Below are 23936 nucleotides of genomic sequence, written 5' to 3'. Positions count from 1 at the left end.
GATTGTTACACTGTCCACAATGACGTTTGTCGTAAGCCAAGTAAACGCATTGCCCGCGACAACATGTTTGTGAGAACTTGCATTTGTTCTTACACGCGCCGCAGTTCTTGTCGTCGTTGCTCACGTCTATGCACTTGTTGTTGCAGCATGTCACCGTCGAGTTGCTTCCTCCGCCTCCGTAGAGATTACATATTTCAGGGTCCTTGTTGCAATGGTCCGCAGCGTTAGGGTTTCGCTCGCCTACTTCCTTCTGAGCCAAGAACCGACTCGGCCTTATAGTCGGCGTACCCGGTGCATTGAAGTTCTTGTGCTCCACGGAGGTGGTGGTTGTGGTTCTGGTTGTGATGACTGCGATTGTGATTGCGGTTGTTATTGCGATGGTCACGAGTAGCTTCAAGAGGGCCATTTTCTTCGGAGCTTTGGGTTGTGTGTATGAAAGGGAGAGAGATAGAGAGAGGTATTGTTCTTCTTTTTTTCTTCTTAGAGAGACTGTGAGAGAAAGAATTGAGATTGGTGAGGACGGAGAGGATGGAGTTAGCCTAACTCAGTTAGGGTTTATATATAGTTTTCGTCAAGTAGAGTTGACACAGGAAATGCGGTAACAAAATGTTGTTAGATATTTATTTTCCGTTTAGGTTTGTAAAGTATTTTTATGATTATGTGTGTTTTGTCGATAAAAAAATAAACAAATAAAGGAAACAATTAGAATAAAAACTATGTGCATGTATACATTGTTATATATGGTGCGTGCATTACGCCTCTATGAATGAAGACGAAATACAAATTATAAAATATGTATTTAACATGAATACATGATGGAAACCAGTTGACTACTATACTTTATTTAGTTGCTAGATGAACTTTTACCGCAGGAGATAATTAATCCATCTCCCCATTGGCCGACCTCACGTAATTCAGGCGAGTTGAACGGAGAAGCAAAGGCGTCCAATTTTTTTTAAAAAATTATTGGTAGCGAGAACCAAGAAACATTGATTTTCCTTTCTAATAAGGGCAAAATTATTAGACAAGCCAGCTTTAACTTGTGTATCACAAAACTCGTTCGTCCGTGTTTAATCAGCCGTTCATTACAAGTTTGAAAATATGAATTAATATGCATGCAACATTACGTTAACTTATAGTAGAAGATTCGTCGAAATTCATTAAATTACGCTCCTGTTGACACGAAATGGTTCTTAATTAGCTTTTGACTCAATATAATTTTTTCATTTTACGTTTTTGTATTGCTACTCAGCATGGAATAGGTCGTGTGTTCGTCAAGTATTTTTTTTTCCATCTATAACATAAACAGTTCAGTATATAAAGCAGTTTGAATGTAATACTGAATTATGGTCTTTTATATATAGTTTATAACAGATTTTTTTTTTTAAATATTGACAAGATTATTTCTTTCAAAAAATTGATCGATCAAAAGTAAGGACAAAACAGTAGAACAAATAGATTGACTTAAAATTTGTTTATTGATTCAAAGTTGACTATGTATGATACAATTAGTTTCTCAAAAAAAAAATTAAAAATATTTCCTAACATGTGTTATATGACAAATTTAATGTTAAAGTATAAGGGGTGATGCGAAGTCAAATGGTCAACTCTTATCTCGCATAAGTTTTAAGTTACTATCTATAACACACTTCAATTTTACATCATTAAAGTCAACATGATTCTTCTATTGGCTGTATTTTGTGTATATTACATACATTATCACACGATGCGTAAACTCTTTTTTACATACGAGATATGCTAAAAACGTATTCCTAGTCGGATACGAAGTATGTATAAATATTTTTAATATATTGAAACAAACAAATGTACGCCAAAAACATTTCACAGCTTCCATTCTTCAAGTCTACCATTTGAACTTTGCTAAAATTTAAAACTACAGTTTAAACTTTCCGCACCCTTTATTTAACCAAGTTATAATTTGAAAACTGGTTTCTTTACCCAATCTCCTATATTAGTATTATATTTATAATGGCACATTTGTTTGATAAGCTCTGTTAACTGACGAAACCTATATCATAACTTTTTTTTGTGTGCACCACCTATATCATAACTAATTTTCGTAAGTTATTAGTTATATGATGATGAATTTGATGGATTAAAAGTTGAAAAAAAAAACCATTAGTCTTATCTGGTTTCCAAACGTGAGTTAGACTATCCTCATTAGTGTGTTTCTTAGTTGTTTCTTAAGGCAATTTTTAATAATAAAAAGGGAAGAAAAAATTTTGTTAAGAAAAAAGGAAAATTTAGTTGATTATTGGTAGAACCAAGTTAAGGTGTTTCTTAGTAATAAATATAGTAAAATAATAAAAACATATTTTAATAATAAAAATATAAAATAACATACAACATTTAAAATTAAAACACAAAACATTAAAAAATAAAAACATAACAAACAACATGAAGAGAAAACACACGAAAATAAAAGAGAAAGGCCAAAAAAAATTTACCCCATTAATCTCATTTCACCATTCATATCGCGCCATCTGTCCACTAAGAAACGTTTTCTTTGATTCTAAAATTAGAAATGTTTCTTACAATCCTTAGTTTTTTTTCATTAATAATTAATATCTATATCTAAGAAATTTCCTAAAAAACATCTAAGGACTACCAATGAGGATAGTCTTGTCCTATACAAAATAACATTATTAGATGGGACGGGAGGTATCTAAACCCTTGTCCTATACAAAATCCTTGTCCACTCGTTCGTAGGAGAACGCACGCCTTGGCAATTTGGGCTATTTTCGAAAATTGACAATTTTGTCGCGGGTCACAAATTTTTTTTTTTCACGTAATTAAAATTTGTTTATGGCTTTTGGAATTGTGATTCACGACGGTCAAGAAGTTTGTTAATAATTTAAAATAAAGTACATGGCTTTTGGATATTTGCATACAAAATCAAATCGTATATTTTTTTTTATATACCACGTTCAAAACGTTATGGGATTCAAAATTACACACACCACATTTATTTATTTAACTGATTGGAAATAACATCCAGTGTAAATAATTGCTCAACTTTGTTTGTAATAAATAGAGTTTTTAATTAGCTTTAGTTAGATTGCGGTGTACTTTATATACGACCCGGCCCTTCTCGTGTGATGGATCGATCATTCATTCACGCGTAGTTACATAGACCATAGACGCAGAACTCGCCGACTTCACACGGATTGTTACACTGTCCACAATGACGTTTGTCGTAAGCCAAGTAAACGCATTGCCCGCGACAACATGTTTGTGAGAACTTGCATTTGTTCTTACACGCGCCGCAGTTCTTGTCGTCGTTGCTCACGTCTATGCATTTGTTGTTGCAGCATTTCACCGTCGAGTTGTTTCCTCCGCCTCCGTAGAGATTACATATTTCAGGGTCCTTGTTGCAATGGTCCGCAGCGTTAGGGTTTCGCTGATCGCCTACTTCCTTCTGAGCCAAGAACCGACTTGGCCTTATAGTAGGCGTACCCAGTACATCGAAGCTCGTGTGCTCCACGGTGGTGGTGGTTGTAGTTCTTGTTGTGATGACTGCGATTGTGATTACGGTTGTTATTGCGATGGTCACGAGTAGCTTCAAGAGAGCCATTTTCTTCGGAGCTTTGGGGTTGTGTGTGTGAAAGGAAGAGAGAGAGAGGTTGTTCTTCTTTTTTCTTCTTAGAGAGACTGTGAGAGATAAAGAATTGAGATTGGTGAGGAAGGAGAGGATGGAGTTAGGGTTTATATATAGTTGAGTTGTCGTCAAGTAGAGTTGACGCAGGAAGTGCGGTAACAAAATGTGATTATATATTTATTTTTCCGTGTTTTGTATGTATTTTTATGACTATGTGTTTTGTCGATAAAAATAAACAAATAAAGGAAACAATTAAAATACAAACTATGTGCATGTATACATTGGTATGGTGCGTGCATTACGTCTTTAGGAATGAAGAAGAAATACAAAAATATATATATTTAACATGATTACATGATGAAACCAGTTGACTACTTGTTTCAAGATATTTTATTTAGTTGCTAGATGAACTTTTACCGCATGAGATAATTAATCCATCTTCCCATTGGCCGACCTGAGGTAACTCAGGCGAGTTGAACGGAGAAGCAAAGGCGTCCAATTTTTTTAAAATAATTTTCTATTGGTAGCGAGAACCAAGAAACATTGATTTTTCTTTCTAATAAGGGTAAAATTATTAGACAAGCCAGCTTTAACTTGTGTATTAGAAAACACGTTCCTCCGTGTTTAATCAGCCAGCGCATTACAATTAATCTACATACTTTGAAGATGAAAAGTTCATTACAAGTTTGAAAATATGAATTTAGTATGCATGCAACACTACGATAACTATAGTAGAATATTCGAGGAAATGAAGTTAAACTACGCTCCTGCCTCCTGTTGACACGAATGGTTCTTTATTAGCTATTGACTCAATTTTATCATTCACGTTTTTGTATTGCTAGCTACTCAACTGGAATAGGTCGTGTGTTCGTCAAGTATTTTTCTTTTCCATCTATATAACAAAAACAGTTCAGTATATAAAGCAGTTTTAATGTAGTATCGAATTATGGTTCTTCACTTCTTCTATATATAGTTTATAACAGATTTTTTATATATAAAAAATTTGACAAGATTATTATTTCTTTCATATATATATAAAACTGATCGATCAAAAGTAAGGACAAAACAGTAGAACAAATAGATTGATTTAAAACTTTGTTTGTTGATTCAAAGTTGACTATATGATATAAATAGTTAGATATCTATCTATAATTAGTTTCTCAAATTAAAAAAAAAAAATTTTACTTAACATCTGTTATGACAAATTTTAAATGTTAAACTATAGTGGTGAGTCAGAGGGTCAGCAAGTCAAATGGTCAACTCTTTTCTCGCATAAGTTACACCACACTTCAACTTTACGTCATTAAAGTCAACATCATTCTTCTAGTGGCTGTATTCTTGCCTCTACAAATTAAATTACACTGTACGTCTACATATTTTATATTTTGTGTTAATTACATACATTATCACACGATGCGTAAACTCTTTTTTACATACGAGAAATGCTAAAAACGTATTCCTAGTCGGATACGAAGTATGTATAAATATTTTTAATATATTGAAACAAACAAATGTACGCCAAAAACATTTCATAGCTTCCATTCTTCAAGTCTACTATTTAAAACTTTGCTAAAATTTTAAAACTAGTTAAACTTTGAAGGCCCATATCGATATTGGTTTTTCCCCAACATTTTCTTTAATCAATTTATAATTTGAAAACTGGTTTCTTAACCCAATCTCCTATATTAATGTAATTAATTATATTTATAATGGCCCATTTGTTGATAAACACTCTGTTAATTGACGAAACCTAAATCATAACTAATTAATCTTCATAAGTTAAATGATGATGAATTTGATGGATAAGTTGAAAACAAAAAACCATTAGTGTCAACTGGCTTCCAAACGTGAGTTAAACCCTTGTCCTATACAGAAGATCATTTTTAGATGGGACGAGAGGTATCAAAACTTTTTAAACTTCGAATGTCACTTTTGATTTAATTATTTCACTAGTTATATAATTGTGTTTATGTTCTTTCTTCTTTTTGTGTGTTTAATTTATAATCAAAGCTTAATTCTTTTGACTGCTAAAGAATCCGGAAGGAGTGATCAGTTTCCTCTCAATTCATATGGCCTTTGTTAGCTTACATATAGTATTAACTTTAGTTAGATTGATTGCGGTACTCATCGTCATATGGTACTTAAAAACAGTCACAAAGTAGTATAACAACTTTTTTTTTTTTTTTGGACAAACAAAGTAGTATAACAACTAAAAAGCATATCAACCAAAAGAAAGAAAGAAAGAAAAGTATTTGAAAATTGTAAACCAATTAATCTAATCTTGCTTTATAAGGCCTTCCATTTCTGAAATAAAACAAATCTATAATTGTCCGTAAACATAAGTTACTAAGTAAGTAAGCAATACGCGTAATCTTCATGATTTTTCTTTGATGCATCTTTTAGTGTTCCATATATACACTTAAATCTTGCAGTTAATAAAAGATGTATACACACACTCAATATTGACACACACCAATTTTGTCCAAATCACATGCATGAATCCGCGTTTTTGCATCCAACCCACAAAACTCCCAGCTTATCATCAATCAATCTATCCATAACCGAATAAAAAAAAAATAAAAAAGTAAACTCTGAAGTCCAACTGTATTCTCGGAGCAAAAGCAAACAAGGAATAAATATTGGGATTCCCAGCTTGCATTCTAATTAAAGACATTGTCACCTGCATTCACATTACGATTCGACCACACATTTTTCTTCTTTTTTTTTTTTCTTTACAGCCGCATAAACACACATAAAATAATTACTTCTTAACTTTGTTCAAGTTAAACCCTCTTTTTAAGTAGGCTGGAACTGGATTAATCTCGTTCCCACGTTAAAAAATGGTCTGTAACCACGCGCATTCGTCACGTGAATGTTTCATGCGACTCTTTTTTTTCCTTTTTCTTTTCTTTAAAAACTCGTTATCGGAGGATTGAAGTAACGGCGCCGTCCACTCTGGCTTCATGCCGTCAAAGCTGTCATTACCCATTCCTATTCCGCCACGTACAGCTTGTTTTCACGCACTTATTTTATCACAACAAGTAATGCTTACCAGATTTCATCTGTGTGTGTGCGTTGCCAAATATGTACGTATCTGTGTGGTTAGTGTGTGTTCTTTGCAATTAATTCAAAACAAACTCCTCGATTAAGTATATTACACATTAAATATAAACAGATGACTTAACATGCAGCTGTTGCAACATTCATAAAGTTTTGCACTTATTGACAAGTTTGCACTCACAAGATGATCTTGCAGTGAACGTCATACCATACTCATTTTTTGCGATGGTATATACTTTCAAAAAAAAAAAAACAAATTAAACCATATACTTAAGTGATCATTTTTCTAATAAGCATGCATGGTTGTCATTGGTATGGATCATGCTTAAATATTTGCAAAATTCAGACTAAGCTACGCCTGTCATAAGGTTCAATAATTATGGAACTTTGAATATTAGATTAAACTGCTGTAAACAGTAAACAAATAGTAATACTATAATTTATCCAAATATAGGTAAAGTGAAAGATAAGCTAAAAGTAATGGAGCTTCATAATTGGTGGAGAAGAAATCAAGAAAATTAAGAATAAAGAATGTCGTATTAGACTTTGAACCAAATACCCCATGCCAAAGTCACATACACACACTTCTACATACCCAAAACACACACATACATAAAAACTCTTATATATAACCCATTTGCTTAAACAATTCAACATCACTTATTCATCAAAAAAAATTCTCCCACTCTCTAAAAATTCACATCTACTCTGTTTTTTCTTCTTTTTGTTCTGTTCCTAACTATGGAGATGAATTGGACAAGAGGACCAATCATAGGTCGAGGCTCCACGGCCACCGTCTCTATAGCAATCTCAAACTCCGGTGAGATCTTTGCTGTCAAATCATCAGAGTTGTCTTCCTCAACGTTCTTGCAGAAAGAGCAATCGATCTTGTCTACATTGAGCTCTCCTCACATAGTCAAGTACATAGGCTCTGGTTTGACGCGTGAGAAAGATGGATTGGTATACAATATCCTGATGGAATACGTTTCTGGCGGGAGTCTACACGATCTAATCAAAAATTCCGGCGGGAAGTTGCCGGAGCCGGCGATAAGATCATACACACGACAAATTCTCAACGGTCTGATGTATCTTCACGAGAGAGGGATCGTTCACTGCGACTTGAAGAGCCAAAACGTGTTGGTCGAGGAGAACGGCGTTTTGAAAATCGCTGATATGGGCTGTGCTAAAACGGTTGGTGGCGAGTCGGAGTTTTCCGGTACACCGGCGTTTATGGCGCCTGAAGTTGCTCGTGGTGAAGAACAGAGGTTTCCAGCTGACGTGTGGGGTTTGGGATGTACGGTGATGGAGATGATGACTGGATCAAGCCCATGGCCGGAGCTAAACGACGTCGTTGCTGCAATGTATAAGATTGGATTCTCTGGTGAGTCGCCGGAGATTCCAGTGTGTGTATCGGAGAAAGCTAAAGACTTTTTGGTGAGTTGTTTCGAGAAAGATCCAAAACAGAGATGGACAGTGCAAGAATTGCTTAAACATCCTTTTCTTGACAACGAATCTAGTGAGTGTCTGAACAAGAAGACTTCATCTCCGAGCACTGTGTTGGATCAGCATTTTTGGGATTCATGTGAAGAAGTGTCGAAAAGTCATTTAATTTCGATGGATCATGAAGACCCTTTTGCTGGTTACTCGGAGTCATGGGATTCACCGGCTGATCGGATCAAGAAACTCGCCGGAGATGATAATTCAAGTTTACTGGATTGGGATAGGGAAGACGACGGAGGGTGGTGTCAAGTGAGAGGGGACGAACATGAAGAAACCGAGGAAGGCGACGGGGACCAGGACGTGATTTGCGTTGAAGCAACGTCGTCGTCGACTGAAGAAGTTGGGGATTGGAATTCGAATCAAGACAGCTTGTTCTTGGAATATTCCTCTGACGACATCATTAATAATAATTTCTACTCTAATGTTGCTATTCCAGGAAATTTAATTGCTTTTTATTATTTTTGTCTTGAAGATAAAAATGTACCTTTAAAGAATGTGTTTCGTACTACTACTAATGAGAATAGAAAAACATTTGCTTTTCAAATTGCTAGCTCGTTTTTAAAAAGTCATATTAACCAAGTCTGATGAACATTAAACAATACCATGTGTGTTCAGAAATCAGAATGAAAGATTCTATGCATACGGCATACATACATTACTCTATATTTCCTATACAACAAACATATACATCATCATAGACTTTAAGGTTATGTACTAATGATTTCTATAGATCGACTATTGTTCGTACGACTCTGTTTGGCAATTCAAAACTGTACATCTTACAAAGTTGGAAATGGAATAGGTGAGATTGACTATATCGATGAAGTCAATCTGTACTTGGTCCAAAACGTATCTACAGACTACAGACGACGCCTATAATTCCGTACAACTTTTGGGTGTTTACCTAATAAAACCGCGTAGACTCTGTTATGTGAACGCATACGACTCTTTTCTTTTTGAGGTTTATGATCAAAGTCGGCGTTTACTTACTAAGCTGGTCAGCACCCAAATACATATTTGTAGTAAATAAAGCGGATTAATCCCTTTAGTCAACTTTCACCGTCTAAAATCTAAAAACACATAGACACCGACACTGACAATTTCGTCGGTCTTGATAGTTGATAGTTCTACTGCACAAGCACAACCATCATTTGAAGTGTTGAAGGTTTGATTGTTTGAACATTCTTCCTTTGACAACAATTACCTAACAAAACAAATGATTTTTAAAAAGAAATCAATATCGCACAATTTATTAGGTACCGTTTGCGGAAATTTGTTGTAACATTAATTATATAATTTCCGTACTTAGCCAAAGGCAACAAACAATATATGAATTTAACAACACCACTGATCAGTACTAGACTACTAGTATAATGAAAATCTCTGGACGACAAAAGCTCTCACTTTCACTTAGAATAAATGTATTTCGTATAGTACAAGTACTTTTCTTTTAAAATTGATATAAAGTTATTTTATGGTTAATTATTTGTTTCCTTTTCAAAATCATTAAAACATGATCTTAACTGTTGTAAGCTAATTTACAAAACAAAAATGAAACAATAATAGTATTACAAACCATTTTTCTCGTACCATATTATTGCCACTATCTTTAGTACATGTCATAACCGCATTAACATATAGTTTACCTACAAAACGAAAAACTAATCACAGGTAGAAGAAGGTCGTTGTGAAGGGTTGATGCTGGTGATTGATGACTCAATGCTGATGTCGTGATGACTTTATCAAACGCAGAACATACCAAAGAGTATTTGTCATCTCATTTATTTTCTCTTTGAGTAGTTAGTAATAGTGGTAAGTGGTGAATGCCCGAAATTAAAACAATCTGACTAATTTTTCCACAATTACGGTAAGAACAATCAGCCGGTTTGACAAACCATTGCAAACAAATTCCTTGGTGAAACTGTACCTACTATAAGTTTTCTTTCTAGCTGTTCATTTACCTTACCAATAAAATTATGATAACATTATCCAATCCAAATACAATTAGTTCAGTCGTTCCAAAATCTACATCAAAACTTGAAGTTGTATATACGACGTAATGTCTTGTGAAACTATTACATCACATGTTACTAAATCATGATTTCAGATAAATTTATAAGAGATGAAAAGAGTTGACTTGAGAAAAATGATGGGAAGAAGAGTTATTGTTGGCAAACGCAGTCAATAACAATATCATTTATATATGAACCTTTTATTTTGTCATCTTATGTTCTGATCATCTTTCATGCCTTCCATTAGATGGCTGGAGAGTAGGTGGTGTATCCATTCCAATATTATAACTCATTTATTATCAGTTTGAAATTTATAAACTGGTAGAAATAAATTTTTTATTTTTGTTGTTGTTGTTGTTTCTAGTGGCTCTTATGTACTATGTCCTGTATGTAATTTATTATATGAAAGTATATAATAACTTGTATTTAAGTCAATCACTCTTTTATGACCAAAAAAAGGAAGAAGTAAATCACACTTTGTATTTTTTTTTATTTTTTTTTAAAGCAAGCCCAGGCCCATTATATCTGTTAGTTGAAGTTTATAAATCCAATTGAAAGGCCCTTTAATATAGTTGAAACGGCGTCGTAGAGTGGGTTAGTGTTGACCAGTGGACGGAAGGGGACAACCTTTTGAAAGAGCAATCGAAGAGAGCTTCCTTCGTAGTGAGTGAGTTTGATGATAGCAATGGAGGCTACGGCGGCGCCATTCTCGTCAGTTATCTCTTCCAGAAAAAACCTTTCATCCTCTCCTTCTTCGTCGATTCGCGTTTCTTCTCCGAATTCTTTGTTCCTCTCCAGGAAAAATCCTGGCAAATTCAAATATCCGAGAAGCCTCTCCGTCCGTGCATCTTCTTCCTCCGACTCTGGTANTAGTTCAGTCGTTCCAAAATCTACATCAAAACTTGAAGTTGTATATACGACGTAATGTCTTGTGAAACTATTACATCACATGTTACTAAATCATGATTTCAGATAAATTTATAAGAGATGAAAAGAGTTGACTTGAGAAAAATGATGGGAAGAAGAGTTATTGTTGGCAAACGCAGTCAATAACAATATCATTTATATATGAACCTTTTATTTTGTCATCTTATGTTCTGATCATCTTTCATGCCTTCCATTAGATGGCTGGAGAGTAGGTGGTGTATCCATTCCAATATTATAACTCATTTATTATCAGTTTGAAATTTATAAACTGGTAGAAATAAATTTTTTATTTTTGTTGTTGTTGTTGTTTCTAGTGGCTCTTATGTACTATGTCCTGTATGTAATTTATTATATGAAAGTATATAATAACTTGTATTTAAGTCAATCACTCTTTTATGACCAAAAAAAGGAAGAAGTAAATCACACTTTGTATTTTTTTTTATTTTTTTTTAAAGCAAGCCCAGGCCCATTATATCTGTTAGTTGAAGTTTATAAATCCAATTGAAAGGCCCTTTAATATAGTTGAAACGGCGTCGTAGAGTGGGTTAGTGTTGACCAGTGGACGGAAGGGGACAACCTTTTGAAAGAGCAATCGAAGAGAGCTTCCTTCGTAGTGAGTGAGTTTGATGATAGCAATGGAGGCTACGGCGGCGCCATTCTCGTCAGTTATCTCTTCCAGAAAAAACCTTTCATCCTCTCCTTCTTCGTCGATTCGCGTTTCTTCTCCGAATTCTTTGTTCCTCTCCAGGAAAAATCCTGGCAAATTCAAATATCCGAGAAGCCTCTCCGTCCGTGCATCTTCTTCCTCCGACTCTGGTATTTTTCTATTGTTTTATTCCTGTTATACTTCATTCGATTTGTTTTTTTATTTATTCCTCTCTGAAGCTTTTTATTTGTCTCTGTGGTGAGTAGTTGTGACTTTGCTTGACTACGGAGCTGGGAATGTTCGGAGCATCCGCAATGCTCTTCGCCATCTCGGCTTCACCATCAAAGACGTAAGGGTTTTTTTTTTTTTTTTGAATCTAATTTTTATTTCCATTGTTTCTCTCAATGTTCATTCCTCGGACATATAGTGATCTTGTAAGCGTCGTTAGGCAAAGACTGATATCAACTTTGTGTAATGTTAAGGTTCAAACGCCAGGTGACATTTTGAATGCTGATCGACTCATATTTCCTGGCGTTGGAGCTTTTGCACCCGCAATGGATGTACTTAACAAAACCGGGTACGTGTATTACTAATCTCTGTGGATTTCTCTTTTCATTGATTTGTATATCAATTACCACGAAGTAGCTTTCTTTGTTAAGTAGCTCAAGCTCAGAGGTCTTTTTATTTAGCTAATCTGTAACCACATCTCATGCTTAAATCATTTAAAGCTTACAGTTGAACATGTTATGTCTTGTTTTTTATATAGTTCTTGATGTTTCAGGATGGCTGAAGCCTTGTGCACATACATTGAGAATGACCGTCCGTTTCTAGGCATATGTCTTGGGCTACAACTACTTTTCGAGTCTAGTGAGGAGAATGGACCAGGTTTTAGCTCCATTGCTCCACTTCATATTATATATTTTAGAATCTTTCCATCAGTACATTCAACATGATCTACTTTATGGTATCATGTATTTTCTACTTAAGCATCTGTATATTTGTGTTAGTCAAAGGTCTTGGTTTGATACCGGGAATTGTTGGACGCTTTGATTCTTCTGCTGGTATAAGAGTACCCCACATTGGTTGGAATGCTTTGCAAGTGGGCAAGGATTCTGAAATTTTGGATGATGTTGGAAATCGTCATGTATACTTTGTTCATTCGTATCGTGCCATTCCGGTACGGATAATAGTCTTCTCTTTCTTTTATTGTTCTCATTTTCGTATACGTACCTTTGTCTTTCACTTCTTCTTCGTGTATTCTGAAACTTCAGTTCTGTAATTGTTGTAGTCAAATGAAAACAAGGAATGGATTTCGTCTACGTGCAACTATGGTGAATCCTTTATATCTTCCATTAGAAGGGGAAATGTGCATGCAGTCCAATTCCACCCCGAGAAGAGCGGGGGTATGAGATTTTCGTCTAGTTTACTTCATCTCTTATTTAGAGTGTATTTTCGTATGTAGTAGTCTTGTACTAATTCTGAATCTGGAAATTTCAGAGGTGGGGCTTTCTGTTTTAAATAGGTTCTTGAATCCAAATTTACCAGCGACACAGGTAGCTTTCACTCTAACCTTACATGTACAAGGTACCTAATATTTTGGTGTCTAATGGAAACCACATTTCACTTGAAGACAGAAGCCAATGGAAGGGAAGGCTTCAAAGCTTGCAAAGAGGGTAATAAGCTTTAAAAATAATTATTGGATGTCTGTCTCCTTCACAACTTTGCTCTTAACTATTATGGTAGACAGTTTTTCTAACTATTATTTTTTCTCTAGGTGATTGCTTGTCTTGATGTCAGGAGTAATGATAAAGGAGATCTTGTAGTAACTAAAGGGGACCAATATGACGTGAGAGAGCAATCTAATGAAAACGAGGTCTGTAAAAATTGTTGCTCTACTGTTCTGATTTAAGTCGGATATTTGAGCTGTGTTCTACTGTTCTTTGAAGAAAAATGAAACATTGTTGGTATCTGCATGTATTCGATACGTCCATATCTTTCCTGAGAGTTTTGGATTTCACTACTTATTTTCATCTGAAACAATATGCTCTGGATTTATTAACTTTTCTTGTGCAGGTTCGAAACCTTGGCAAACCTGTTGATTTAGCAGGGCAGTATTACAAAGATGGTGCAGATGAGGTATGCTTTCACAGTACTGTATATGTTCTTGTCGCAATTACAGGTTAATAGCTCCAAGACTCTTAAGTTAGATTTGATTTGGCACTTAAACATGCTGCTTGTGGTTTGTAGATAAGCTTTTTAAACATAACTGGATTCCGCGATTTTCCACTAGGGGATTTGCCAATGATACAGGTACCTAGTTTTTTTCTCTCGTTAGGATTGAAGTATTACTTCCGCACCGTTTTCTCTCTATCTCCGATCTAGATAACTTTCCATGCTTTGTAGGTGTTGAGGCACACATCAAAGAATGTCTTTGTACCACTAACTGTTGGAGGTGGTATTAGAGATTTTACAGATGCTAGCGGCAGGTACATGATAGTCTTTTCAGCTTGTTTCTGTGAACATTTTTGTGCAGGGATTATGCTCGTTCTTTTTTTTTTTTCCTGCAAGGATGTTGCCATTTCTATGCTTTACTCAATATAATATCAAGTTACAATGGCTCAGGTACTATTCAAGCTTGGAAGTTGCTGCTGAGTATTTCAGATCCGGTGCTGATAAGATCTCCATAGGAAGTGACGCTGTTTACGCTGCAGAGGAGTTTGTGAAATCAGGAGTAAGCTTGTACTTGCCCGTCTAATTTATCTGAGTTGTTGTTCATGATAGTATCTATAACTGACGAGACATTTAATCCCCTTTTCCTGTTTTCTTGTAGGTGAAAACAGGGAAGAGCAGTTTAGAACAGATATCCAGAGTTTATGGAAATCAGGTAATTGTTACCCAGTCCATAACAATTTGCTTTCTTTTTACTTAAACCCCAGCTTGCAAAAAATACAGGATGCTAGTTGCTTTAAGAAGGATATCAATATCTTAGTTACAGATGGAGTAAACAGTGAATATATTTTTGACTGTTTCTTATATCCTCTAATTTTGTGTGAAGTCGGCAGCAGCTTTTCACTTAATCATACTTGATAGAGTTTTTGTTTTCACAGGCAGTGGTTGTAAGTATAGATCCTCGTAGAGTATATGTGAACCATCCTGATGATGTGCCATACAAAGTCATCAGAGTGACTAATCCAGGTATGCTGGTGTTATCACCTCTAAACGAATATGTTGTAGGCTGGTTTATTTATATCATGCACTAGTTTGAGCGTTCTCATGCATTAAAAGTCCAAGGCAAATATTCTTATTGCTATGTCAACTAAAACTCTAGTTCCCTGAAGGACATTATATGGTTCATCTTGCATCAATCTTATTTGAGCTTTCTGTCGTTTCCTTGAACTATACTAAGAACGCAGTCACATTGGATATAGTTTCTCCATAAATTTGCATACAAATGGAATAACCTGGATTTAATCTTTTTGGTGTTAGGCCCTAATGGGGAAGAATATGCCTGGTATCAGTGCACGGTAAAATTCCTGCCACCCTTTGCACTTTATTATTTATTTGTCTCATTTTTTGACTACTGGTTCTCAATTAAAAGGTCAGTGGAGGACGAGAAGGTCGGCCTATTGGAGCGTATGAGCTTGCTAAAGCGGTTGAGGAATTAGGTGCTGGTGAAATTCTATTGAACTGCATAGACTGTGATGGTAAGTACACTCAAAAAGTCCTTCGAAACTTTTAATTTTGGTTTCGTATCTGAATATTTGAAGCACCATTACACGCGACAATAAGTGAATATGAACCATGGAAAACAATAGCACACACAACCTCTTATAAGCCTTCTTGTTTCAGGAGTCAAGATTATTATATGCTAAATTTCACTCCTTATAATACCTCCTTCTCTGCGAGTTTCAGGTCAAGGAAAAGGATTTGACATAGACTTAGTAAAGCTCATCTCAGATTCAGTAGGCATACCGGTGATCGCAAGCAGTGGAGCAGGCACTCCCGGGCACTTTTCCGAGGTGTTTGAGAAGACAAACGCATCTGCTGCGCTTGCTGCCGGCATTTTCCACCGGAAAGAGGTAAACCTATTTTACTCTTGTTAAAACCCTTGGCTAAATCTTACACCTCGTCTGGTAACACTATTATACTACTGTTTGTATGAAGGTACCAATCCAAGCTGTGAAAGAGCACTTACAAGAGGAGGACATAGAAGTCAGGATCTGAGAATTTTTGGTCTACGTGTTACCATTATTCATGTCACATTCAACAGGAAGTTCAAATCTTTACCTTCTATAAGCCAATAAGTCGGAACCATCGGAGCACTAGCAGATCTGAGTGATTTCTCTTACAGTTGATTTCTTTATGTCGAGGCCATGATAATTTCTTTTCAAGATAGTATATGGATTTTATGTTTATTTCCAGTAAGAAAGCATACAAGTTTTCAAAAATGTTTACTTTTCAGTTCTCTCGTGTAAAATGTTCATTTCTATTAATAAAGGAAGAAATCATGTAAAATTTTCTCTCATCTAGAAAAAATGAAGAAATCCATTGCTATGTTTGAGTCATAAAAGATCATTTAAGGCGAAGAACATCGAAAGGGTCTTTTATTTGATTTTATTCAATCAAAATTAACATGAGTATCGAACTCTGTAACAAGTAAGAACTTAGACAATGAGGCCTATTCTCCCCTATCCGGCAATACTCCGGAACTGTAAAGAAACTTAAAAGAGAAAAATTGTTGTTAACCCCCAAACGTTTTAAAGACACTGCCGGTCTATAACTGGCAAAAAGCCAGACACTTTCTGGCTCCTCAAAACCAACATTTTCATATGTCAAGAAGAAGCCTTTGTGGATCCTCCACAACATCCTTGACACGGCGCAGGAAGTATACAGCCTCTCTCCCATCAATCAGCCTGTGATCATAAGTAAGCGCGACGTACATCATTGGTCTTGGCACTACGCTTCCTCCTACTACCATTGGACGTGACACAATCGAGTGCATACCAAGTATAGCAGACTGCAAAATCGCAAGTTGCTTTTAGTATAAACTTGTTTCTGATAGAGAAACTGTGAGAGAGGAACTGAATTGAACCTGAGGAGGGTTAATGATTGGAGTGCTTATGAGACTTCCATAGACGCCACCATTTGAAACGGTGAATGATCCTCCAGCCATCTCATCTATTGATATAGTTCCTTCATTTGCCTTCTTGGCAAGCGAGTTTATCGTTTTCTCTATCTCGGCAAAGTTCATTTGATCAGCACCTCTTATGACTGGTACTACAAGTCCCTGGAAAAAAGACCACAAGAAGAAAATTTCAGCCTCACATACATGATTGCAATAAGGATGTAATTTAGCACAAACCAATGATACCTAGAGAATGTGACCTAACCTTAGAGGTACCAACAGCGATACTGATATCAACATAGTCTCTGTATATGATATCATCCCCGTCGATAACTGCATTTACAACTGGTTGATGCTGGAGGGCGCTAACAGCAGCCTAAGACAGATAACAAAGAATTTGCATTATTTGTTATTGTTACTATTTGACTCTGGCATTGTATAATTAATATAAGTAATGCATACTTTAATGAAGCCAGACATAAGCCCCAACTTTACTCCATGTTTTTCATAGAAGGCATCCTTGTATTGGGATCGGAGCTTCATCAAATTTGTCCTACACGAAGAAAGGACTCCATAGTTAGCAAACAGCATCAAACTGACTAGTGTAATTCAGTGCACCAAAAGTACTCGCATATCTGATAAAGACAAATCAACATGAAGGTCTTAGCTGTTACTCACATATCAACTTCATTGAAAGTTGTCAGCAATGCGAAAGTATTTTGAGAGTCTTTCAATCTAGTTGCAACCCGTTTCCGAAGTCTTGTCATTGGAACCTGCAGTGTTGTTAGATGTCATTCACCAATCATGTTACTGTAAAACTTTTAATTACGGAACAAATCCAACTATATAATAAACCTATGACCTGTCATTTAAAGAATGAAAGACAGAAGTAAGATTAAATGAGAGATTTTGCATACCCGTCTTTCTCTTTCCTTAGGAGGAAGCTGCGGTTCTTTAGCAGACTGTTTAGGTGGTGGCGGCGAGGACGGTGCTTTGGGTTTATCTGCTACAGGAGCACTTTCCACTTTGGGCTTCTGCTTTTCTTCAGCAGGAGGAGAAGGTTTAGGCTCAGATGTCTCTGGTACCTTCTGTGAGGGGGCAGAATGAGATACAGCCTCAGACTTTGAAATAATGGCGACCTTGGTTCCTGGTTCTACAGTATCTCCTTCCTTGACTAGAAACTGCATTAGAAGATCAAATCAAACAAGTTTACTCAATGTAACTAACCATAGACACCAGAAAGAGGACAACAATAACGCATGAACAAAATACAGAAGACAAATAGCAAACAAGCTTACCTCTTGAATCACACCACTTGCGGGGCTACCAATATCTATTGTCACCTAATGCAGAAAGAAGAATCAAATAATAGTATTTGAATAAGTTAACCCATAATCTACAAAATGTCTTTAGAGAGAGCAAGAAAAATAAAAATTTTGATACCTTATCAGTTTCAATTTGTGCAATAGCCTCATCAGCCTCGACTCTCTCACCAGGTTCTGAAAGTTCAACATCAGATGAGCCAACCAAAGAACTTTTAGATATATATTTACACATCAGAAAGAACCAGAAAAGACAATGCAAACGAGAAACTTACTCTTCAGAAAGTTTGCTAAGGTGCCATCGGTGATAGATTCCCCCATATGAGGCACAACAGCTTCCACGGTATCTCCTTCAGTTACATTAACAAGAAAGCGTGTGAAAAAACCCTACAAATCCAATGAAAGCTAACACTAACAGGAGATTTAAGACAAAAGTTTCATAAGAATATATTTCAGAACAACTGTGAGCTCCTGAATTTCTTCTACGCAATCATAGGTCCCCAAATATGGCAAATCTAGTACTCAAGTGAAAGAGAGAAGAGCTCAGGTAGAACATTCATACCACTTTCAGATGAAAAAGGCCTGACCCATCTTTGCATGGTAGAGGAACCTGAGCTTGCTAACCTCGAGAAGCCTGAGTTCCCTGCTAGTGGGATGCAAACAAAAAAAACTCATAAATCTCAAGAAGCTAGAACCCCAAAGTCACATTAAAAAAGTTGTACTATGAAATACCTGAGAAAGCAAGGTTATGAAAGCTATGAGCATGAGTTCCACGATGCAGTAATGTCTGTTCAGATTCTCACATATAATTCAAAATGAAACTTTATCAGATTATTCATTAAAAAAAACAGCTTTAGATTAAAGTATTAAGGTACTTACAAGAAGTCAGAATAAATAGAAATCTGATCATACGATTCAAGATCACATAACACCGAATTTAGTAATAAGTCTGATCATAATTTTCAAAAACCATATAATATCAATTCAATTGGGAACAGAATCAGAAAATATGGAAAATAAAAACGTACCCCTGTTTCTGAACCAGTTAGCAAGCTTGGAGAAGATGCCGCAACACGAGAAGAAGATTGCAGTGATTTTCCGAATAACTGATACAATATAGAGAGAGATAAAGTTGTCACATTTCGACAGAACCGATCAATATTAGCACCAAACGAGATAAAATAAAAAGAAATAGAGCACTAACCGAAGGAGAAGAGCTTTTACTGGCAGCTCTCCTTATAACAGCACGCAACATCATTGGTACCAAATCTCTGTTTTTCAACAACCCAGGTAAGAAAAATTCATCAGCAAAATGAAAAAATTTACAAAAAGGATGGATTTTTAATCCTAATCTATATAGTTTGTCACCTAAATGAAGAACCTTTACAAACATAAACGAAACTCAGATTCATATTTTTTTTTCCCTAATTCAGATATTTCTCGCTACAGAAAACAAAATAAATAAATTAAGGAAGAGTCGGACAAAATCTAACCGCAAGGATGGGGAAACCCAGAACGACGAATCAAAACGTTAGGGTTTGGATTTGGAGACTCGAGAAGATCGGGAAACGCATATGACTTTTGAGCAAGTCACCGGAATATGGCAACAGTTCATAAAAGGCTTTGTACTGTGATATACACGTGTCCAGCTATCATTCGTTTAATTTTTAATTTATTTTATTGGCACAATTTTCTGAATGTATGAACCTATGAAGTAAGTTGTACAATTTTGACTAAAGAAAAAATGTTCTATTCAATATTGTTGTTTGGTTACCGGTTTGTAATTTGGTCTATGCAATCTAGAATAAAAACATGTAGACAGTGCAACCGTCGGCGTAGACGGACAAAATCAAAAGAGACAATGAAGCTACATGGTCTAATCTTTATTGAATAGTTTGTTTAGTGTTCGTAATACACTCACACAAGTACAGCTATTGCTTCACCATAATCATGGCAAAAGACAAAATGAATGAACAAAAGAAACAAAAATCCATAGAGAAAATGAAGAAGAAAAGCTCAAAACTTGGATATTTTAAGCACAAAAGGCAGAGAATACGCCTCAATGCAATGACTCTGAAGATGGAGTCTGCATTTTCTGTGTGCAAAGGACTCCCAGACCTTCAGAGAAATGAAAAAAAAATCATACAGAAATAAGAAAGGAGGGCAAATAGCACCCTTCTCATCTCAGTTCACAAGATACATACATACATACATACATACATATATAGAGAGAGGGTGTTGAGCAGTTTGGGGTGTGTGTCTATACTACAAAGTGTCAAAAGCCGATTTGTCTCTGTACTCTTCTTCCTCAATGTGTTTCTTTTTGTTATTTTATTCAGAAAGATGCAGCCAAGAGAGCATTTGGGCCTTCTCCACACCTCCGATGAACATCCTTCATCCGATCCGCTGATCTACAAATCCCACTGCAGCTCCAATCGAACGAGGCAACACAGATGTTGCCCGCCTGAGCCTTCCACTCACAATCTGCAGTTTCTCATTTGATCAACATCTGAGTTGATCAAAACTTTCATACTTGGAAATAGTTTAGGGACACTTGAAATTTTTACCTGTTGTGCCACAACATAGCCTACGGTCATCTACATGCTCCACATCCAATCCAAGAAACCATGATCCTAAAGAGACATCCTCATTCACGTACTTGTGAAGTACGTTTCTGTATATTGGTTAAAACGCAGTCAATGTATGACCATAAACGCATAAAGCAGATTAGCTTGTGCCCAAGAACTCACTGGTTTATGGATATGTAAGACGCCAACTCCCTTGAAATTGCATAGAGCTGACCCGTGGCATGGCGGAAGTATTTGTTACCCTCTTCTCCAAATTTCCAGTACTCGGGTTCATGATATCTCACTCCTCTTAACAATGGAAATTTCAGAGAGAAATGAAAGTGAGACAAACATTGGAAATGACAAGTGGTCTCTTGAAGGTGAGTAAACTTACTTCTGAGCAAGAACGGGTCCAGATTTCATGCAACCAATATAGACTCGGGGCTTCATCCGGTATCTTGATAATTCTGCTCCGAGCGTGGCTGCAGAAATATCCGTAACAGAAGTTAGCAAAGGCGCAAACTTTAGATGACAAGAAAACATAACAGTTCAGATAGAGTAAGAGAAAGTTTATATTCACCTATATTTACATGCACATCATCATCGACTTTCACATAGAAGTCTGCATCCCACAATGCAAAAGCAGTGGTAAAGTAAGTTTTAGTCTTTGCTGACAGCTCGAGATAACCTTCAACATGATCCTGCTCAAACAAACTTAAGACTTTACAAAAGGAAAGCCGAGGTATAGGTAAAATATGACTGTCCTGAACCTGTCCACAACAAGTACAATTCCATAAGAAACATGACCAGCAAAAGTCTTACCAGTCTCAAGAAGTCCCCATGTTTACTTTCTTCAGCTTGAATCGCTCTATCAAGAATTCCACCAGGAGTGGCACTGCTCACAAGAAACACTCGATCAGGAAATATGTATACATAAATCAACCACGGAAATAATTATTAGTGCCACTCTAAGGTAGAAGTCTTACCTATGGCCTATTACAAACCGCATCACGATCCCTTTCTCTTCCTCGAGCTTCTTTCTATCCTCACCTAAAGAAGACATATGTTCAGTCCCAAACAATATACTAAAGGCTGAACAAACCGCTGCTAAGATGAACATACCGGGAGGCATCCAAGTAGCACGAACTGAATCCCTGCGCTTCCTGCTACTAAACGCGGTATTCACACCAACAACCATCAGATACTTTCTTTTGGTAACAGTTTCAGGGAGCTTGAAATCATCAGAAACGGGTGAACCATTCACGATGGATTCTTGTGCGGCTCTTGCAGCTGCCAATTCTGTTTCTAGATTTGAAATCGTTTTATCAAGCGTTCTGCATAACACCATACAAGCAAAAACCAAAAAGCTTAACGCGAAATCAAGATGAAAAAAAATATAAAAAGAACAGCTAAAGTAAGTTCCATATCATATCTTTTTTTAACTTACTGAAGGGCATCTGGACTCTTGTAAACTTCTCCAAGGATGTCTTTCGCTTCACGCTTCAAACCCTTCTGATAAACAACTTAGGAATCAAGAATTGCTCTAAAATTCAAGAGTATCATCAATTCACCTTAGAGTAGAAAACTTACTTTTGATGAATCACAGTCCTCTGACTCTAACCGCATCCGTTCATCTGACGCTACTGTGTCCCTTGATACAATATTGGCTTCAGGCTCTGGCCACATTCTATAACAACATACACAGTTAGATTAGAGCGCAATTATGAAATCACATCAGCTTGTGACTTTCAGACGAAAATGTAGCAGAAATATTTGATTTTTGGTTCATTCATGAACTACAAATGCATCTCTAAGTCTATATAAAGGATATAACTTTTTGTAATTTTGTCTATAAATGCATCGAAACAGGAAACCTTTAAACACATTTCCCCGTATATATATTTACCTTTTTAATAGATATACAAAACTTTTACAGCATGAATTCTCGAAAAAGTCGTTAGATTTACAAATCTGGGAGAAAATTTAACCCACCGACAGTCCCAAATGATCTTGTAAAACAGAGGAAATGAAGACAGAGCAGTTGTTTTAGGTTTACCTGTCGGAGAAGAGGATTCCCGCGCAGAAGAAACCGATACAGAGAAATAAAGTCCATTTCTTTGAGACAAAACTCTTTGAAGCAGAGAGCTCTAATCCTCCTCCTCCTCTATGATGCTTCAACGACATTCTCGTGTGTATATTTCTTCTAACTACCAAATCTATCGAACCCTAAACTCTCAAAGAGTTACTAAACATGAGACATCCTCCATCTCAAGACACGACGACTCACCCCCCACGAGTCTACTACCACAAGTCAAGTCAACCCCAAAAGACCAAAACTTCTCAGTAGTTTTTCAGATCCAATAGATCGAGATACTTTTGCTTTCTCCTCCTCGGAAACGAGAATGTAAAAACAGAGAAAGTATAGATTTTGTGAATTGAGATTGATCCTATGAGAAAAGAGACGAATGTATGAGAAAACGACAAGAGAAAAAAGCCGTGGCTTTGGTGCGTAGAATTCGAAGCTGGAAGAAGATGAATCGAATCTTTCTTTATTTACTTATTAGTGCCCATTTTGTGTTTGGCGATAATAAAACTTTATGTATATTTTTTTGCTTTATTAGTTAATTTTCACTTTAGACTTTAGAGTAAGTAATAATATCAAGTAGATTGGATTAAGAGAAAAAACTAATTAAAAAAACTGAAGCCACCGACAGGACCACCCGACGAATAAATTGACCAACGAACCTAGTCAAAAACTATAAACCATAAAAAAAGTATTAATGTGAAAATCTATATTTCACTAATATTGAATCTTTTGTGAAAATCTCAAGATGAACAATATTAATGTGTAAAACCAACAAAAAGTGAAAAACATAAACGATGATGATGAATAATAGGTTTGGATACGAAAGTTTTTAATACTACAATTTTTTGCAATCACATGTTCCCAAAGCTGTCCAAGAATGGCGACAAAGGGAATCAACAATGACCACAGACCACAACGTGTGTACCACATGATCCTCAATCAACCATCTTCCATTACAACTCACCTCACCCTACCTTTTTTTTTTTTTTTTTTTTTTTTTTTTTTTTTTTTTTTNTATTATTTTTTAGAATATATATATACAGTATATGAAGAATAGATCCTCACACTTTCG

At 35.9% G+C, this 23936-nt stretch overlaps 6 protein-coding genes across 9 annotated transcripts; 2 read left to right on the top strand and 4 right to left on the bottom strand.

The window, feature by feature from the left end:
- Positions 2-406, bottom strand: LOC109127908 (stigma-specific STIG1-like protein 1; the record flags this gene model as incomplete). Its single annotated transcript, XM_019233500.1, has 1 exon — positions 2-406. A coding segment is annotated over exon 1 (405 nt), but the record flags the coding sequence as incomplete, so codon positions are not given.
- On the bottom strand, positions 3110-3673 carry LOC104730702 (stigma-specific STIG1-like protein 1). The gene has a single exon (XM_010449898.1). It carries the CDS (start codon positions 3593-3595, stop codon positions 3137-3139), a length of 459 nt encoding a protein of 152 aa, XP_010448200.1. The 5' UTR covers positions 3596-3673; the 3' UTR covers positions 3110-3136.
- On the top strand, positions 7300-8764 carry LOC104733273 (mitogen-activated protein kinase kinase kinase 2-like). Its single transcript, XM_010452863.2, has one exon. The coding sequence runs from the start codon at positions 7421-7423 to the stop codon at positions 8762-8764; it is 1344 nt and encodes a 447-aa protein (XP_010451165.1). The 5' UTR covers positions 7300-7420.
- LOC104730701 (imidazole glycerol phosphate synthase hisHF, chloroplastic-like) lies at positions 10813-16279 on the top strand. 2 transcript variants are annotated; one of them, XM_010449897.2, is made up of 19 exons: positions 10813-11057; positions 12031-12113; positions 12247-12341; positions 12546-12649; positions 12772-12941; positions 13053-13167; positions 13262-13317; positions 13399-13437; positions 13539-13637; positions 13838-13900; positions 14012-14074; positions 14168-14250; positions 14387-14495; positions 14595-14648; positions 14872-14959; positions 15251-15288; positions 15363-15468; positions 15677-15843; positions 15929-16279. In XM_010449897.2, exons 1-19 carry the CDS (start codon positions 10868-10870, stop codon positions 15986-15988), a joined length of 1782 nt encoding a protein of 593 aa, XP_010448199.1. In that variant the 5' UTR covers positions 10813-10867; the 3' UTR covers positions 15989-16279. The 2 variants fall into 2 exon arrangements, with proteins under 2 accessions (XP_010448199.1, XP_010448198.1); XM_010449896.2 differs by lacking the exon at positions 10813-11057 and adding an exon at positions 11691-11934.
- On the bottom strand, positions 16352-19816 carry LOC104730699 (dihydrolipoyllysine-residue succinyltransferase component of 2-oxoglutarate dehydrogenase complex 2, mitochondrial). Of its 2 annotated transcripts, none has more exons than XM_010449894.1 (14): positions 19705-19816; positions 19416-19482; positions 19240-19317; positions 18944-18998; positions 18774-18857; positions 18487-18561; positions 18333-18388; positions 18188-18232; positions 17807-18070; positions 17568-17662; positions 17352-17442; positions 17155-17265; positions 16857-17051; positions 16352-16781 (listed from the first exon to the last, which is right to left on the bottom strand). In XM_010449894.1, exons 2-14 carry the CDS (start codon positions 19467-19469, stop codon positions 16590-16592), a joined length of 1395 nt encoding a protein of 464 aa, XP_010448196.1. In that variant the 5' UTR covers positions 19470-19482; positions 19705-19816; the 3' UTR covers positions 16352-16589. The 2 variants fall into 2 exon arrangements, with proteins under 2 accessions (XP_010448196.1, XP_010448197.1); XM_010449895.1 differs by having other exon boundaries at positions 18774-18854.
- Positions 20074-23362, bottom strand: LOC104730698 (probable beta-1,3-galactosyltransferase 4). Of its 2 annotated transcripts, none has more exons than XM_010449893.2 (11): positions 22835-23362; positions 22369-22465; positions 22226-22287; positions 21901-22112; positions 21765-21828; positions 21601-21673; positions 21359-21479; positions 21173-21260; positions 20962-21087; positions 20779-20885; positions 20074-20695 (listed from the first exon to the last, which is right to left on the bottom strand). In XM_010449893.2, exons 1-11 carry the CDS (start codon positions 22960-22962, stop codon positions 20547-20549), a joined length of 1227 nt encoding a protein of 408 aa, XP_010448195.1. In that variant the 5' UTR covers positions 22963-23362; the 3' UTR covers positions 20074-20546. The 2 variants fall into 2 exon arrangements, with proteins under 2 accessions (XP_010448195.1, XP_010448194.1); XM_010449892.2 differs by having other exon boundaries at positions 22226-22290; positions 22835-23361.

The sequence above is a fragment of the Camelina sativa genome, chromosome 12 (genome assembly GCF_000633955.1).
Source record: "Camelina sativa cultivar DH55 chromosome 12, Cs, whole genome shotgun sequence".
NCBI lineage: Eukaryota > Viridiplantae > Streptophyta > Magnoliopsida > Brassicales > Brassicaceae > Camelina > Camelina sativa.
Note: the sequence above shows the minus strand (reverse complement) of the source record. Positions and strands in the feature narration are given on the sequence as shown.